The sequence below is a fragment of the Corapipo altera genome, unplaced genomic scaffold, assembly GCF_003945725.1.
Source record: "Corapipo altera isolate COAL_440 unplaced genomic scaffold, ASM394572v1 58, whole genome shotgun sequence".
In the NCBI taxonomy this organism is placed as follows: domain Eukaryota; kingdom Metazoa; phylum Chordata; class Aves; order Passeriformes; family Pipridae; genus Corapipo; species Corapipo altera.
This window is the reverse complement of record NW_020884898.1, coordinates 3,948,433-3,966,968: the sequence shown is the minus strand read 5'-3', so window position 1 is coordinate 3,966,968 and position 18,536 is coordinate 3,948,433. Positions and strand designations below refer to the sequence as shown.

Sequence of the window (18,536 nt, the reverse complement as noted above, 5' to 3'; positions counted from 1 at the left end):
ATCAACAATAAATGCCAACACAGTGAAGAAACTAAAATTAGTTACTTTTAGAAAACAGCTCTTTATCTCCACAGAAGAGCAAACATTCCCTTCTGCTGTGGGCTTTGTGAACAGCCAGAGAAAACAGTGAAGGAAATAGAAATACCCATCACGTACCTTTTAGTAGCTTGCTAAAATCAAAGTTGCTCCGTGCTACCAAGTGGGGTACAACCTTCTGATAAAGGCATATGACCTGAAGGAGTGCAGCTTTCAGAAACAGCGTCTCGGCATCATCTGAACCTGAACAAAGTGTTTCCAGAATTAGCTTCTCCTTCCTTCATAACAAGAGAGCACAGTGTAGCACCTCCATTACCCAGCATGAGAATTACTAACTATATTTCCAGTAGACTTGCCTAGGAAATGATCTACAACCTTCTTAACAACACGAATCAGAAAAACACTCATGGAATTCCCCACTTTCGTACCCCAGCGTTCCTGCGCGAGTACTTTCAAAACCAAATCAGCTTATTCAGTGCTTAAATTGACAGCTGACATTTCTAATTTGACTCAAAAGTGCTCACACATATAAAACACAATCTCAGCGTTTTAGCCCTCGCTGTAAGAATCCCATCAGTCCCACTGCTGTTTTACACAAGGCTGAACAACAGAAAACAAGTGAAGGCAAGGATATGGTCGTGCCGCCGGGTTCCGGGCACACTACTTTTACCTCATTTCAGGTAGGTTTGGCTGGGGAAGTGCAGGAGACAGTACACTATAGTTTGTTGCTAATTTATTATTTCAGTTAAAGGTTTCTTTCTTTCTTTACTTTCCTCCTTTCAAAATAATACCTTCTCAATGTGACCTCTTGGCAAGAGGCAGACAAGTCATCTGTATGAGAGAAACACCAACAGCATATAAGGCAGCTGTTTACTTCTTAGGAAAAGCCACCTCGGCAGCTAAATGTTTTTTCAGTTTGTAACATGAGGACGCATAATAGCTATTTGTTATCCAGTCACTAACGAAGTGAAGCAAAGTACATGAAGGGCAGCCAAAACATTTAACACCTACTTTTTTCCTGTTAACTTGGTCTCCCTCAGGGAGCTATGAAGAACTGGATGGATGCCATGGATAAACTTTGTTTTCCTGAGTCTAAACACCCATTAGAAAAGAATTCTCTAGTGGTCACAGTGCACATAAAGCTGCAATGGGTGAGCCGAGAGTAAGTGACACAGCATTAGCACCCCAGTATAAATATAGCAGAGAAACTACAGCTACAGTCCTGCAGAAATCAGCTGCTCCACTGGTTTCCACAGGCACTTGGTCAACCAAGCCTTGGAGTGTCAGTGCTGACAAGTATTCTGCTGCCCAAAGCCACGCACAGGACATCCACTGAAAAACCCTGTGCTCCAGGAAGTCTCTCTGTGTCCCTGTGAAGGACAAAACCGGCTGCAGATTTATCTCCAGCCTACAAATAAAACATCGCAGGCCACAGACAGTACTGAAGCTCCCCATTCCCTGCAATGGCACTATGGAAGCAAGCCCTCCAACGGAGGGATGCTGGGTTTGTGAGAGGAAAACTGCAGCCTTCACTTCAACCCTCCCTCCCTCTTTCAACACTTTGCATGTTTCTACTCCTGTGTTACAGCAACACAAGGATTTGTGTAGCCACACTAACTAACTGCTTCAAAAAACTGATCTCATGGTAAAAAACCTTGGCCAAACAAAAATCCCTCCAAAAATTATTTTTCAGGCATATCAGTTTTCTTTGCCAGTTTTATTTTGTGGTTGAGAAAATCCTACTAGCACAGGAAGGTCAAAGGCAGGAGGGTGAAGTTCAACAGGAGGAACTGCAGAGCCCTGCCCCAAAGGAATGAGGGTGACTGAGCACTGGCACAGGTTGTTCAGAGAGGTTCTGGAATCTCCATCCTTGGAGATACACAACAGCCGTATGAGTATGGACCTGGGCAACCAGGTTTAGGTAAAGATGTTGGGCAAGATGATCTTTAGAGATCCCTTACAACCTCAACCATGCTGTGATGCTGTGACAGCAGAAAGTCAAACTGCTTAAAGATCTAGTAGCAATGGCACCCTATTTATTAAACTGTGTTCTTAGGCTGCCCGAAGAACTAAACAAAGACAAGTTGAACAGTAAATGCACAAACGAGATCTGGACTCTGCTCAAGTTACCAACCTTATGTGGGATGAGGGTTTCACAACACCCATTCACACACAGCTAAGAAGGCCTGACTACACCTGCTTTGCCTACCATGCTGTTCAGCAACTTCTGCTGTCTCGGTCGTTGCCTTCCCAGCGGAGGTATCACCTTCCCTTTTCTCCTCTGGGCCATCATGGTGTTCTCTCCCTTGCTTCAGAAGGGACTGCCAGACAGCCACGATACTGTTCATGTCTGGTAAAAGCTAAAAGCAAAAAAGGGAAAATTCCAACAGCTCTCCTGCATAAGACAAAGCTCCTGTGATAAAAATATATACAATCAACCAACATGAGGATTTGCTGCTCTTAACAAAAGGTTAGAACTGATCTTGTGCGCAATCAGGAAAAGATCTGAAATCAAACAGTGTACTTTCACTTCTGAAGAACATCAGTACTGGAAAGAACATGTTATTAAAATAGTTTCCTGTGAAAAATTTATGGTTGGTCCTTCTTCCTCATGGTATATTTTCAACTCAAGTGCTACCTTGTCTAGTAACTTCTGAGTACCTTGACTTGAACCAGGAGGAGAACTTGCTTCCTGCTCTCAGAATTCAGCTGCAGCACAACAGTTGTCAGTGTTACAAATCTGTCTCACAACAAAATCTTATTTGCACTTCCATCAGCCAGCTGTGCTAGGAAATGTAGGCTACTACCTCACCAGTTACCAACACCTTTTCATTCACAGCATTCTCCTCCCCCAGGATACCATCTCCTGGCTCCCAGCCTGCAACCACACGGAGAGAAAATGCAGAGGAGAGCAGTTACCCGCTGACTGCAAAAGGACTCATGTTAGACCCCAGTTTTCTCTTTCCTTTGTACCTTGCTGATGGCTTCTCTGTACAGCTGCACAAACTCCTGCATCCCTGACAGGGTGTAGATTTCTGACCTTTGCCAGGTTTCCTCAGTCAAACAGTACTCAATGTTCTTCAAGGTTCTTCTCAGCACCATGGACACCAGTGACAGGATGTTGTGCTTCACTGCTGTGCTGGGTAACTGAAAGAAGGAAGTTGAACTAATGACATTTGAGTGATTCCTCTTATGCTTTGCATATGATCTGTACTTTGATTACGTGTTAAAATTTGACAACAAATTATTTATTTCCTAAATCTTGGCTTGCAGGAAAGAATCCACAGGTTTTCAGATTTCCAGCCTAAACGACTACTGAGCAGTGAAAGGCACCTGAAAGTAATATCAATGGTTTTAATTCATTTTCCACTGCTTCCCTAAGCCAGATTTATGCTAGGACAGACGATACAAACCACATGTAATTAACCAACTTAAGAAACTTTTTGCATGATCACACACTTAAAACAGCATTAACTGAGACAGAAAAAAACAGTGAAATACTATAGATGCTCTTACATTTAACCCTTGGGTGAACATTATTTTATTGCACACTGCAGGGACTGTTGTTACCATCACCATAGAAAGCAACCTGGGAAGAGGGATAAATTCTGAAGTCTTAAAAGAATTGGAGATCTCTGGTTGAGCCTCATAGATCTGAAATAAAATAAAAAAAAAACAAAACTATTTAAGCCCCATTGACATAGCCCTGGAGATGACAGCTTCTTCTGGGGAGCATTTTACAGAAGGGTTTTGACTTGTCAAAAGTAAAGGTGACAATAAATGTCCATTTTTATGCAGAAATGCTACAGAGCATCCTCCAGATCCCTATACAACTACATGAAACTTCTGAATGTAAATTGCATCCTTGCTAAAGGCCAACACTTTTCAACAAACAGATTCCAGGTCCTACTTGCCCATTTTAAGCTAAACAAAGAGTGAGGGGAACACCCAGGCAGGACTGAAGGTTTTTCCAGCTGAGCTTTAATGATGCATCTCAAAAAAAGTGTCATTGATGTGATGTTTCCCACTGCTTCTTATACCAATTCCTTCTTTCCCAGTTTAGTTGAATGTTTATACAGCTTCCTGCTCTGAGTATGGCTTTTTACCATCCTCCACACTCCTACCTTCTTGAGTAACTTCATATTGTCCATCCAAGCAGACTTCATTCTAGGAACAAAGGAATACTGGGTCTCCTTGAAGTATCTATTCAATAAATCTGGGCATACTTTGAGAACATTCACCATGAGATCAGCAACCATGTCATCTTCTGTTGCAGTTTTTAAACCAAGCAGAAAGTGCAGAAGTACCACATTTCCTCCCCTATTGAAGCAAAAAAAAAAGTTTAAACAAGAAACCCTTACTTTAACACTTCCTATAGGATGTGAACTCTGCAGCTCCTCTAATTGTTAATTGACGGCAAGACCTCTCACACTCCTGCCATAATTTCTGAATTTATACTCAGAGAAGTAAGAACTGAATTTACCTCCGTGTTTTCTGCATGACAAATGGTAATTACTTTGATTTCAGAGCAGATATGGTAACTAGTGAGGTCTCTCTTGTTCCTAGCAAAAAATCCATGTACAATCCCACCTTGTCCAGTGACTTACTTGCCAGAAGTTCCAAGACTTGGATCATAGAACGTTATGCCATGCTTCAGAGAGCAGCAGAGGTCCATTAAAAAATTATGTACAAGTTCCCGTACCATCATTTTTCCCACCTCTTCAGAACCTTGAGTCACCTATAAAAACGAAAAAGGAGTAAAAAAGGCATATAGCATTTGGTATCACAGCAGGAAATCTTACATCAGTTTCATTCTACATTTTATGAAGCTCCTTTTACAGAAATCCTAAAAGACAGTTTGGCTTTTGTTCAGATTAAGAAGAGAAACTTCAGGACTTGAAGGTCCCTTCAAACCCAAACCATTCTGTGATTCTGTGATTTCATTAACCTTCTACATCCAGCACAACTGAAGATCCCTATGAATAAGAAGACTCTTGACAACTGTGGCTGGGAAATCCCAAACCATATGACTTACAAAGACTGCATGGAATTGTAAGAACTTAAAATTATTTCAAAACTGAAATGCAGGCTTATGAATGGGGTCAGAGATTTGCACAGCTCCAAGTAGACACCTACTAGAAACGGATCTCCTCCAAAAGGGGTTTACTGGATATCAATACTGGAATGGCATAAACATCTGGTAATATAAGAGGGCAGACACAAAGGTGAAAAACTGGTAGACAAAACCCAGTGGAAGTCTGTAAGTCTGGCTGGTAACAATTCTGGAAGTTTAGCTCTCATATCAGGGCAGTGTGTACAATGGGAATGAGGTCAGTGGAAAGAACACTGATCCTGATGTATTCTCCTACAGAGACCCAGCTGTGTCCAGGAAAAGGAATGCAGTCCTTCTACCCAAGAAAGCCATTTCTCCCAGGGTAACAGATCTGCACTACAGTCCTGGCAGTCAAGGAGGGGAAACAAACCCTCCTCCTCAAGCAGTGAGAAGCAAAAGAAATTTGGGGTTTCTTTTTCAGTAGCCTCAGTAGATCCCTCTTCTTGAGTTGCCATCATCAACCTTCATCAAGGTTCAGAGCAACTGGGAGCTGTTTCAAAACCTGTGGCCTGCAGGAAGGGAGAAAAACAAAAGGCAGCACAAAGACTAAGAGTAACAAAGAAATAAATGACCAGACCTCTAAATCCCCAGGGCTGACATCAGTAATCCCATTCCACCGGTAAAGCGAAGCAATGTGGATCAACACTTCTGCAGTAAAAAAGCGAACCTTCTGGGTTTTGGTGATATTTTTATTTTGAACGACCTGAAAATGATGAGAAAAACTTAACAACTCTTCTGTTTTTTGCAGGTTATCACAAAGTAATGGTAAACTAGCAACAGGCTTCATTCTTCTAATACACACACAGCTGGTTCTCCTCACTAGAGCTGACAAAAGGTTCTGGTTTTGCTTCTGCTTCTGTCAACACTTCTCTCACACTCCTGCTCCACCTTGACTCTACACCAGCCTCTGGAAACCCTGCACATGCCAGACAGGACAGACTTTCAAGTTCAACTAACAAGCACAGAACACCTTTAGAATACTACACCCACAGACTAATATCATCCAAACGTGCTGATAGAGATGGTAAAGCCTGCTACAAATAAAGTTTGAATGAAAGAGAAAACACAGTGGAGGAAGTTCCCAGAAGTTCTTCTGCTGTGTTTTATTCTTGGCAGTGTTTTAATTCTCATTTTCCTTGCTCAACTGAAGGAGTCATATAGTGTGTTGGAGCTCACAATAATGTAACAGCACATGATGTATGATTCCCACACAGGAAAAGCTTCATTCAGAAAACAAAGCTTCAAGGAGGTTTATTTTACATTTAAATAGTAGCTTTTTTATTCTCCCTTTTTTTCCTTGTTATTGCAATAGCAAAATGAAAGAACATTTTTCTCTTTAATTTGCCAGTTGTGGAAGGCTGAATATGAAGCAGGTTCTTATGGTTACACTCTAAATTTGAAACTATTTTTCCTTCATTTTCTCAATTGGCCATACAATAGCTTGTGCAACATTGTTACAGTAGTTCAAAACTGAGATTCAAAAATCATAGATACTGGAACAAAAAACATTTCTAAAAACATTTTTATAGAAATAAAATACATCTCAGGTGCAGCTGCCGTTCCTACAGCAGCAACAAGCTGGTGCCTCACAGGGAAGAGAGGCAGGACCATGTTCAGAAGGTAAGTGACAGAGAACAGGAAAGGCAGCCATGACTAACCCAACTCTCACACAGCAATTCCTGCTTTCCAGTTTTCTGTCTCGACCTTGTTATAGCACAAAGGAATTTCTGTCTGCCATGAAAGAATCAAAAAAACCACCGTCAAAGGGAAGCATTTACCTTTCCAGCAGTACTTTCTGGCAGCAGGTGGAATGTACCCTCTCCTTTTCACAACAAATTCTCTGATTACAAGACTTCCCTTTTCCTCTACTCCACAAAGAAACACCTTTGACCAAACTTATCTCCTGCCATCCCAGCAGTAATAAGCAAGTCCAAAGACCACCTAACCAGGATCACAGGATGTGGCTCCAACAGAGCCCTGCAAGACTGGCAGGGGAACGGTACCACACACTCTTCGACTGCAACCAGACAGCTCCTGGACACCCCTTCATGCCCCAGTCCCTGTACTGACAGCACACAAAATCCTTTTTTTCCTGAAAAGACAAGCGTCCATCATTACCTAGCTTAGAGCTAAAAAACCCACTCAAATCTAGCTGACCTCCCAATTTCAGTATGAAACACACTGATTGAAGGACCAGTCTTACTGGCAGTTGCAACCCAAAAAACCACAAGAATCTGTTGGGCACCACACACTGAAGATGAGCTGAAATTAGCATCCAAGCATAAGCTATTGCAATGACTTCCTTTAAAAGAAGGCATTGGAAAAGCAGAACAAGCTTCAGTCCCAAAACAGTAACACGGTCACGCTACCAACCTACCAACCTCCAACAAATATGATCAGTAACAGACACACTTACAAACTTGTAGCTGCAGAACAATGACATCTTAATAAAGAGCTGAACATTTTGTGAGAAATCACTGCAAAACTGTTTCCAGCAGCAAAGAAAACAGAAAACATGAGACAACACAATTTTGAGGGTATATCATACCTTAGTTCTCAGTGTGGAGAGTAGAAGATTTACAGTAGAAACTCTGTCTTCCTTTATTTCAGAGCGAAAAATACCTGGAATGAAATCTAAGAAGACATTTCAAATATTAGGTGAAAATATGAAAGCTCTTTTCCTAAAAAGTGCTTCAGAGAATTCATATCCATTTCTCTTCAATGTCATATTATTTACCTTGCAGTCATATTTCAGGATGAACCAAAAGGCTGCAAGCCAAGTTCACAAGGATGATGAGTCCATACCTAAAGGGACGAGCAAAGGATGCTGCCAAACCTACTCCCACCCTAACTAGCTAATTTGCCAACTTGCTGATTAACACTTCTTGCTACAGCATCTGTCAACTTCAAATACATTTTCGGTCCCAATGTGCTATGCAGTATTTAAATTTGTGTAAACTGCTATTTACTTGACTTGCAATCGTTTTCCCAAGCATTTCAAGGTTCCATCTCCAACCACATGCATCATCTTTTGGCTGCCCTGTGCATCCCAAAGTTAGACACCTTCAGTTCCTAGAGAACTTGGGGCTCTGGCAGGGGAAGGAAAGCCAGCTGTGCTGACTGGGTCTAGCTGTGCACTGCCATTCCCTGGCCTGAAAGAATGAACACCTGTCAGGGTAGCAGGAACAAGAGAAATAAATAATTATGACCAGTTCTCAATCTCTCAAGTAGGAGAAATGAACTTCTACCAGTAATGACTTAAACACATTATTTTGAACAGTATTTTTAGATCCCTTCTGAATTCTTTCATAACCTTACCTAGGGTCACAATTCACATGAGAAAGGAAACTGAAGTACACACAGTCTTTAACACTACTTAAAAAACTTTTAATGGAACATATCCACTGTTGCTGTCTTATGAGCAAGGTCGCAGGCCATGAAGCTTTTTTCTGCTTATTGACTCCATGACCTCAAAACATTTACTCTTTCTCATCTGTGTCACCACAGACTTTCTATTTTTGCAAAGTTTTAGCAGACAGCATATTGTTCTCAAGCAGAAGAGGCACTCATTGGAATACCAAAGAAGTTTAAAGTTTTTCAGGTAATAAGATTAAAAATATATATTTTTCACGTTATTAGTGCTAAGTGGTTCACATTTCTTATTAGATCACATCTATTATCCCCTATAAAAGACTCCACCTTAAAAACACAAAAACAATAAGCAATTACAAAGTACCTTTTAATTCCAGCACCTGTGTCAAGACTGCATTGTCACCAGCAATTAAAAAGGAGAGAGCAAACTGAATATAGGCCATGCGGACGTCAGTTCTCCCCTAGAAATACAAGATACTCTCAGCACAGATTGTACTTAACTGCAAAACTAAATACTGCAACTGTTGATTATCCTAAGAAGAACTATAAACACATAAATTCAACAATTATAAACATAATAGCCACACACATACATTTATTTGCAATATATCCACAGTATATTTAGCTAGAAAGCTTCTTGCATTAGCAGATCACTTTAACATAAGAAGGAAAGTGTACTATTTCACGGACTTTTCAATTCTCAATATGTAAGACAGGTCATAAACTAATAGAAAAATCATATATGAACAGTAGTTTCATGCCAAACCTTGCACACGCTGCATCACTGAGCACCCTCACTTCTGCACCGCTCGGTCAGTTCTCAAAACGCCCTTAAGTAAAGGGGCTGATATGTTATAAAACTACAAATTCAGGCACAGTGGAAGCCTTTGTCTGTAAAAGCATACAAACACAGAGTACCTGAAGGGTTTGGGTTGGCAAGGAACTTAGAGATCATCTCATTCCACCCCCTGCCACAGGCAGGGACACCTTCCACTAGACCACGCTGCTCCAAGCCCCGTCCAACTCGGCCTTGAACACTTCCAGGGATGGGGCAGCCACAGCTTCCCTGGGCAACCAGGGCTTCACAATTCTCACAGGAAAGGATTCCTTCCCAATATCTAATTTAAATCTACTCTCTTTCAATTAAAAATAGTTACCTGTCATCCTATCACTACATTCCATGATAGAGTCTCTCCCTGATTTATTGTTTTTTTAAACTTAATGTGCAAAATTAAGCTGCATGTACAATTGCCCGAAAGAAGATACTGAGCAGGTAAAACATAACATGGCAGGGACTCATGAAAGGGTTGAAAGAAGAAATGAGTGAATGATGAAAAGAGAGAAAGAAATAAGATTTTGCTGTAAGGTTTGGGCCTGATATTTTTGTATTAAAAACTCACCTCTGATAGCCAGTTGTGACATAATTTCACTGACAGCCACGCATGAGTTAAGACCTTTAATCTGGTTTTGGACACTTTTTGCCTCATACATTACTTGCATATCTAATAAGCTTGTGCTCAAAAGTGCAAACCCAAGCATTTAAAAGTAAGGGGTGGAGGTACTCCTGCAGATAACTTCTGCAGTAAGGTCAAAAACCATGGAATCTCATAGTCCCAAAATTATAAAAGGTGGTTCCAGGAAAAAGAGATGTGTTTGGGTTTTTTTCCTTTCTACTTGATTGCTTATATTAAAATACTCTGATTTGTCACCACAGATGGCACAAACGCAACACAAATGTACACATTCACTCTAGAAGTTATCTTAACATCCAGAAAATAATACTGGATTTATTATACACTTATATTTGGAATGACACATAAATATTCTTCTTCTAAAACACTGGTTTGGGTCAATCCTGACTATTTTTAGCAAATGGAGAAGAAACAAGAAACAGTTTCCTCTGAAAAAAGAAGAGTAACCTTTTCTACTCATTTGCATATTCTCCTTAAGGATTTCCAGCAAGAGATTATTTAAAACTCTTGCCTATATTTTCAAAAGCAGCTCCTCTGTGCTAGTAGTGGGCATTATCCCATGGCACACAGCATCTTAATTTACCTTATTAGATCTTTTTTTCAGCAGTCCAGGCAGATATTTGTTATTGAAATCAAAATGGCTATACACATCCCTTGCTGAATCCGGGCCCTGGGCCACCATTGCCGACAGCAGCGTGAGGCACCCTCGGCTCAGCCTAAAAAAAAAATGCAGAGGAAAATCTGGAGGTTATTTCCAGGATGATGAAATCAAGAGATTAAAACAGAAGAGAAGTTAAACCAACCAAAATCATTTTTTTGGGCAGTGATAATGGTAACCAGGAAGGAGGGGAGAGGAAAGAAGGAAGAAGGGAATGCCTATTTACATTCTTTCCAAAAATTAAGCTATAATCCGAGGTGGATATTCCCTCTATAAAGTAGGTTAAAAGGAAGAAAGTACCAAAATTAAAAACTTGAAGATGTCCGTGCTCATTCCAGGGGAGTTGGACTAGATGACCCTTAAAGGTCCCTTCTAAACCAAACTTTTCTATGAACTCCCAAACTCACAGGAGTTTGCAATTTATTTCAATGGGAATGACCAGGCCACTGGGTACAAGCCTGCAGACCTCCATCACTTGAACAGCCACAACCCATAAAGGGGTTTGGAATCTGTCCATCATGTTTCTGTCATGGACAATCTGTAGAAAAGACACATGACTAAAACAGAGATCCCACCTAGACATACCACCACAAAAAATTAAAATCAATCTGCACATCAAAGAGGTAGCACAGAAAATGCAGAGCATATACCATTCAGAAATCTGCATCCTCCTCTGTGCAGGTTCTAGGATTGTTCCAGAAGCTGGAACCTTTAAATGCTTAATGAGAAGTGTAGATCTTGCATAGCTTCAAAATTTATTTACAGTACACCTATCCAACCATATTTCAGATTCTACGTACAGCTAAAACGCTGCAATGAGATCAAATGAGCGGTGCAGGAAGCTGTGTCTGTGAACTGAAAATCAGAGAATGCTTTTCCAATTCTGGTCTGCCCAAAGACCAAAAGATAAGTCCTTGGCCTTGGACAAGCCATTTGCAGTCTCTATTTTTTTCTCTCCCTTCCCCTTCCTCCCAGGTTTGTACTAAAACGTCTCTGACACTCAGAACTTCTTCTGCCCTGCCCACTGGGCATGAGAAATTGTTGTTTAGCCTGGAAGAGATAACACAGGAATACTTCAAATGACCTAAGATGACTTTAGATTTAACAGACAGGAAATGTTACAGAGCAAAAGCCAGTCTGAGAGAAAAACAATTCTATTATAAACATGGAAATCTGACTCCAAAAACATAGGAAAATAAACCACTCATTAGCAGCTCTTTTTGCCATCACAAGGCAGACTGTTCAGCCTCTGTGAACCACAAGAAAGCCTGTTGCCCCCAGGATATTTCACCCCACAAACCAAGTAGCATTAAAATAAAAGGACTCAGGATGCCCATGTCTACCTGCTTCAGCTTTCACTAGGACAGGCCCAACCAATGAAAACTTTAGCCTCAGGAAAGTATCCTATAGCATCAGACCGTGTGTTGTATCAGAGCTTCCACCTTGCAAAGACTTCCACAGGCAATTATTTTATGACATGTGGAACAGGACCATTAAATAAAGGTGGGTGATTAGCAGTAAGTCAAGCTGAATTTTGCAACATCTTGTACATATGTGTAAGATCCAGACAGCCCCTCAGGGTCAACAAAGAGAGATTCTCCACAACAGCACTGAGAAGACTTACCTGTGATTTTCGGAATACAAAGCAGCATAGACCAGTTTCATGTATGAATGAATCAACTTTTTGACAATGTTCATTCCCACAACAGAAAAATGGGAGAGGTCACTGGCTGTCCTCAGTAAAATGGCTTCTAGAGCTTGAAAGATTAACAGCATCTGCAGGATAAAGAAGTATGTTAATATCTGCCAATATCAGGTATGACTTGAAATTATTATCTGAGCAAACATTAATAACCACCATTAATAAAAAGAGTAATTCCACTGCATGAGGAAAGCTTCCACATATGAAGGCGACATTAACTTCTGAATTCTCTTCCAAATTTAGAATTCCTCTTTGAAAAGATTAGTTCTGAGAACACGAAGCTTTGAGGAAACAATGTTTTAAGAGACAACTTCCAGGAAGTGCACAACAGAGCAATGAAACATGCTGGAGAAAACCATCCGAGCTGCTCCAGTCTTGCAACTAACTCCTTCTAGAAGAATCCAGAGTCCATACAGCATTGTGACTGTGCTGACTACATACATTAGCCCTGATTAGTAAAAAGATCTTGAGGAAAGCGTGTCACTGAACATGACACAGGTTTTCATTACACAGACAAAAATAATAATCTAAGGCAAAGATCAACAACTGATGGTTAAAAAGAACACCAATTCTATGTTGTAAGCAGAATTAAGTTAGCAATGCTGCCCCAGCATTCACAGTGAAGAGAGTTATTTGATTCTTTGTTTATTTGCCATATTCTGATGAGGAAAAATTGTGTCCAGCTGAGAGGAGAAAAATGAGGTCAACTTTACCAGTGGCTTCCTAGAAATAGTGATGTATCAGGGAGATGTCTAGATATCTGAAAACAATTACTTTCACTGGACTACTTTTGTTATGCTTTCTTAACTGCTTCTATTGATCCCCTTATTTCACAAAAGGTCTTTTGATAACGTTTAAAGAACCTTAACAGCTTGATTTGGACAAGACTACTTGGTTGCGCATATCATTAAATTCAGGAACATCTTGGAACTGAAAACGGTATTTCCCACTTGATAAGTGCTTCTGCCGCTGTAACTTTCAGAAAAAACACAAACCAAAACTATACTAAACTATAAGAGTTTTATTTACACCACAAAGCGTTTACAGAACTACAGAATATCCTGAGCTTGAAGAGATCTACAAGGATCATCCAGTCTAACCCCTGGCCCTGCACAGGACACCCCAACAATCCCACACTGTCTCCTGAGAGCGCTGTCCAAACGCTCCTTGATCTCTGAGCAGGTCTGTGCCGTGACCACTGCCCGGGGGACCTTCTCTTGGTTCCTCTCCAGGGTGGGACGCAGCTGCCAGCCACTAAACTACAACACCCCCCCGCCCAGCTTACTTCGCTTTCAGGCCTCCTTTCTCCGTCCAGAAGCTTGAATATCTCAGCGCATTCCATGGAGATTTTCACGTATCCCTCCACGACATCGTACACCGCGGCCGACGGCAGCGTCTTGGCCACGGACACGAAGGTCTCCAGCCCTGCAGAGCCAGAGCGTCACCCGGGGAGCCACCGCCGCGCGTGGGACCCGCTCTGGGCCGGCACGTGTCCGCGGTACCCCCACCGCCACCACCGCCACCACCGCCACCGTCACTGACATCCCCACCAGCTCCCTCGGGCACCGCAGCAGCCCCGGCGAGCCGCTCCCGCCCGCCTTCCCCCGCCCGGGCAGACCCCGCTCACCGCTGGCGGCGGCCGCGGGGTCCCGCAGCAGCGCCTTGAAGCGGGCACCATTGAACTCATCGTCCCGCGGGTCACAGGCGCGCTTGGCCGCAGGCGGGCCGGCCACGGGCTGCCCGCTCCGCTTCCCCGCCATGCGGTACCCGAGCCCGGCCAGTACCGCCCCGGAACCGCCGCCGGCCCGCAGGAAGAGGCGGGCGGAGCGCAGGCCGGGGGCGGTGCGGGCCGGGGGCGGTGAGGGCCGCGCTGTCCCGCCCTCAGGCGGAGGGGACTGGCGGCTGTTACCCCGGCCCGGCCGAGCCCCTGTGGGCAGGGACTGTTAGAACAGTCAGTGCCCAAGGTGGCAAAAAAGAGTTAAAAATAGTTATCGTGGAGTGGTCTGGGTTGGGAGGGACCTTAAAGCTCATCCAGTTCCACCCCCCTGCCGTGGGTAGGGACGCCTTCCACTAGATCAGGTTGTTCCGAGTAATCATGGCTGGGCTTCGCGAACGAAGATTTAGGAAAGGCTCTATCCACGTTTGTTACAAGCACGCTGGTGGCTAATGAGGCCAATACGAGATAGACATGTCCGATTGCAAAAGGCACAGCAGAAAGACTCCTTAGGTGACATATTCAGCAAGACACGATTCTTTCTGCTTTGTCTTTTCTCCTCGAGAGTGATCCTGCGTGCGTTCTCAAAGGAAACGGCAGCGTTATAGATGGTGTGTCTCCAGGCCTCCCGATTGGAGGCCAGAGTAGACCAGTTATGATGATCAATATGGCCAAGGCTGAGATGTTGTTTCAGGGAGTCCTTGTATCTTCTCTTTGGGGCTCCTCTCTTGCGGCAGCCAATGGCAAGTTCACCATAAAGCAAGATCTTAGGGAGGCGGTGGTCATTCATCCTTAAACGTGCCCTGCCCAGCACGGCTCTGTTCTCAGCAACATGGCCTCAATTCTTGTGACTGCTACTTGTTCTAAAACAGATGTATTTGTCACATAATCTGACCAGTGGATGTTTAGGATTGTTCCCACCGTGATCCAGAAGATGGCAACATTCGCAGACGCTCTAAGATTTAGGAGTAAAAAATGCTTTCATGTCGATGGAGGATGCTGTGATATTTTGAGAACAGGTGGTGGAGTATGAAGGTGAAGTTAGACGGCACAAAAGGGTTAAATAAAAGGAGTACATGAGACTGGAGGGGAAAAAAGGAAATGCGAAAATTTGAATTGCTAGATACTAGGTAAAAGGGCTTTTTAAAAGTAACTTAGTAGAACATGGCTAGAAAGCTGCAAGGTACATCATGCTGTGCCAGTAATTCCTATTGCCAGAAATACTTAAACTCAACACATTCCAACTATTTTTCTGCTTGTTAAGATGGCAGTGCCATCTTTGGAATTCACCATAGTATAGCACATTCTGCATAAAGGCACAGAATGTTCAGTTCTTCCCTATAACATTATTGGTGGGTTGTTCTTCATGATGGGAATCCTTCGTTTCAACCTTACAGTTTTCTTGAAACTTAATTGAAGGTAAGCAGATATGCAAGCACATTTGCAATTCCAAAAATTGGGAGGCATATAATCTGGAAAGTATATAACATTTTCAGGAGGGAGTTTCTTTGGTTTTGAGGAGATGAAAAGGAACACTAGAGCTCATAGAACTGAACAAAACCCCTTTGATTTAGCATAGCTTCCAAAGGCTTGAAGTAGCCATATTGAGATTTTCAGGGTAAAAGTCCTAGCTGTCACAAACCTGATAGCTACCATCACCCCATCTTTCATAGGAGATCTACTATAAAAAAAATACTGCAAGAAGCTAGTGAAAATTATTTTAGTTTCAACTTGAAGCTCGATTATTCTCTCCCCTCGCTGCCTCAGTAGCTGGTAGAGGCTTTAATTAGGATGGGGAGGGTTGGTTTCACTGCTGGTTTCACTTCAAGATAGGTTACTTAGTGTTCTGCTGTTGCACATTTGGAAACCTATATCCTTTTCTTTCTCTTTTTCTATTATATCTATGACAATTTTCCTCCTCCAAGTCTGTTTTTTGGCAAGCTGCATTTGTGGAGACCAAGACCGAGACATCAGTCTCAGAGTTCATCTGCTCTGTTGTGCCTACATGTTCAACAGATGTAAGCAGTGGATGAGTCAAGTAGTAACTCCTGAGCTGCCCAGTTTTCAGTAAATTGAAGTATACTTGTATGATTCTTGCCAGATGAACATATAATCATATTCATTTCTGAAATATTACCAGTTTTCCATGCCTTTGCATACCTAACTTGAGAGACCTTGAGTCCTGACTTTTTCAAGGCTCCTGGAAAAGTCACCACTTTTTCAGTGCTTTGGCATTGATTCTGTGGCTTTAAAAAGCTGCTGGCTTAAATGTCAAGCACACAATCATTAGTCATTTTGGAAAATCTTAGCTTTAATACATATTCAAGGGGAGACAGTGACAACAACCAGTCAAAGGCAGGCTCATAAATCCATTATAAGGCACTTAAACAAACAGACTGATTTCCAAGACTGTGGTCCACCCAGCAACTCTGTCCTAATGTCCTTCCTAAGCTGAGAAGCAAGGCACAAAGCCTTTTTGGGTAAGAGTCATATCAGGAAGTGATGAGAGATTCCTTTAAGAGGGCACGAGCAACAAAGCCAGGACTTTTTTCTTGGTATATTTCTTCTTCCGCCACCTTAGGTCTTGTTTTCTCTTGTTTCCAGAGGTAAGCTCTGTGAGATGGGACATGCCTCTTACTTCGTGTCTATACAAGTGCCAGGTGCACTGCTAGAAAAATAATCTGTGTACAGGAGAAGTGCCAGCACAACTGGCAGCGTTCAGGAGGATGAGGAGCAGGGACCATTCTGCTGCGTGTGGTGAGGAAACCGGAGTGAGATTTCATTCAGAATGAAACATGAGGAGATTGGTTTTAAAAGCTTCATGGGTTACATCCTACTTCTTTTTTTTTGAAGTGCTTGGGGTCTCTATGACGTCAGTATTAGTTTGGCCAAGAAGCAGCTCCTGGCCACAAAACTCAGTACTTGTTAGCTAACTTTGCTCTCTCTGAAGCAAGTCAACAAATGGCAGAAAACAGCAAATATTTCCCCTCCTTCTAAACTTGCTGGTTGAAGTACTGTACTCTGTATTCACTCAAACTTCTACTTGGATGCATGAGAATGTTTCCTCACTGTGGCTTACAGAATTGGTCCTCTCAAGTTCAAATTACTGCACACTTGAACATCTTGTTAGAACTTAAAATCTGTAGCACCCTGTGAGAACTTACAGCATCCAAAACACATTTAGAATTAGAAAAAATACGAGAGGCCTCTCTACCCCTATTTTCATTCTTGTATCCATAGAAATAGAGGTTGAATTGTGAAAAATGTGCTATGTTATTTTAAATAATTGCTATTTAGTGATTATTGTAAAGCATGTGCTTTGTTTTAACTGGTCTGACACTGATTTCCATAGAAACAGAGAGAGGATAGCAGTTTCAACTGTCTTGTAGATTCTGTCTGTGTCAGAATGCTGGAATATAAAATGTTTAAAAATGTGGGAAAATCCTGGGATTCTGTACTTAGATTTAGTTTTTTTGTTTACCCACAAAAGCCAAAGAGAAGATTAGCAAGCTTCTTGCAAATTTTATTCTGGGAGAAGAAAGTTACTTATGTCATCTCCCCCAAAAATATTGGGGAGAAAAGGGGAAGAAAAAGCAGTAGGAGGTATAATGGGGAGAAGTATATATATGTGTGTGTGTGTGTAAAAGTATTTCTATGATTATATAATTCTGACAACTTTTGTTACTGTGCTATAGATCTTGTGATTTTTTTTCACTAATAGAAAATTTTAGTCCATCTAACTCTAACTTTTATTATTTCACATTGTTTACTTCCTAACTGACAGCACTCATTTTATTGGAATTTCCATACACTAAGCCATGATATGAGTTTCAAATTGGAAGTTTGGCTGAAGTTCAGGGAAAAATGAATAGTATGGGGCGGGGGGAATTAAGTGCTCAGATTTTGGCTTTGCCCTTGCAAAGCTTTCATGCAACAAACACAATTCCTGCATTTTTGACGCTGTGAAATGGTTTCTTTTCGGCCCAAGTTCAAAAGAGAGGAACTGCGTGAAGCAGACATGGTATCTAGCCTGGATTCTAACTTAGGGGCTTTCATATGATTTTTTAATTTGGGGGGAAAAAAAAAAACGGAATCTAACTCCTGTTGCTAATGAAGAAATGCCAAGGCTGAGAGATTCTACATGCTGAACATGTCTGGATTAGTTATATTGTCTTCCAACTACTGAGCACTGCCAGCTTGTAGAAGGTGCTTTCAAGGCTATGGCAGAGAGACACATTCTGCACATCAGGATAAATACTTTCTCCCTTCCTGCTTTGTGTTTTACGTGGCCATCTCTAACTTTACTATTTAAGCACTACTCATAGCAGGGAATAGCAAGAATTACCAAAAATATTACAGACTTTAGGTTAACACCAAATAGCAAAGTAGCCCCCATTCAGAGGGAGATATATATGTATAGATACAGATACATATACACATACATATATATATATATAAATGTCAATGCC

At 41.9% G+C, this 18,536-nt stretch overlaps 1 protein-coding gene across 1 annotated transcript in view; it reads right to left on the bottom strand.

The window, feature by feature from the left end:
• The window catches only part of URB1 (URB1 ribosome biogenesis homolog), a 40,696-nt gene extending 26,583 nt beyond the window's left edge, over window positions 1–14,113 (bottom strand). Inside the window, exons 1-13 of the mRNA XM_027648687.1 lie at window positions 13,981–14,113; window positions 13,639–13,778; window positions 12,276–12,427; window positions 10,577–10,709; window positions 8,886–8,982; window positions 7,698–7,783; window positions 5,727–5,852; window positions 4,644–4,774; window positions 4,161–4,356; window positions 3,553–3,690; window positions 3,010–3,183; window positions 2,246–2,396; window positions 157–279 (exon numbers count right to left, since the gene is read on the bottom strand). Coding sequence (XP_027504488.1) covers window positions 157–279; window positions 2,246–2,396; window positions 3,010–3,183; window positions 3,553–3,690; window positions 4,161–4,356; window positions 4,644–4,774; window positions 5,727–5,852; window positions 7,698–7,783; window positions 8,886–8,982; window positions 10,577–10,709; window positions 12,276–12,427; window positions 13,639–13,778; window positions 13,981–14,113 — 1,780 coding nt within the window. The remainder of the gene's footprint in view (window positions 1–156; window positions 280–2,245; window positions 2,397–3,009; window positions 3,184–3,552; window positions 3,691–4,160; window positions 4,357–4,643; window positions 4,775–5,726; window positions 5,853–7,697; window positions 7,784–8,885; window positions 8,983–10,576; window positions 10,710–12,275; window positions 12,428–13,638; window positions 13,779–13,980) is intronic.
• Between the last annotated feature and the right edge of the window lie 4,423 nt (window positions 14,114–18,536).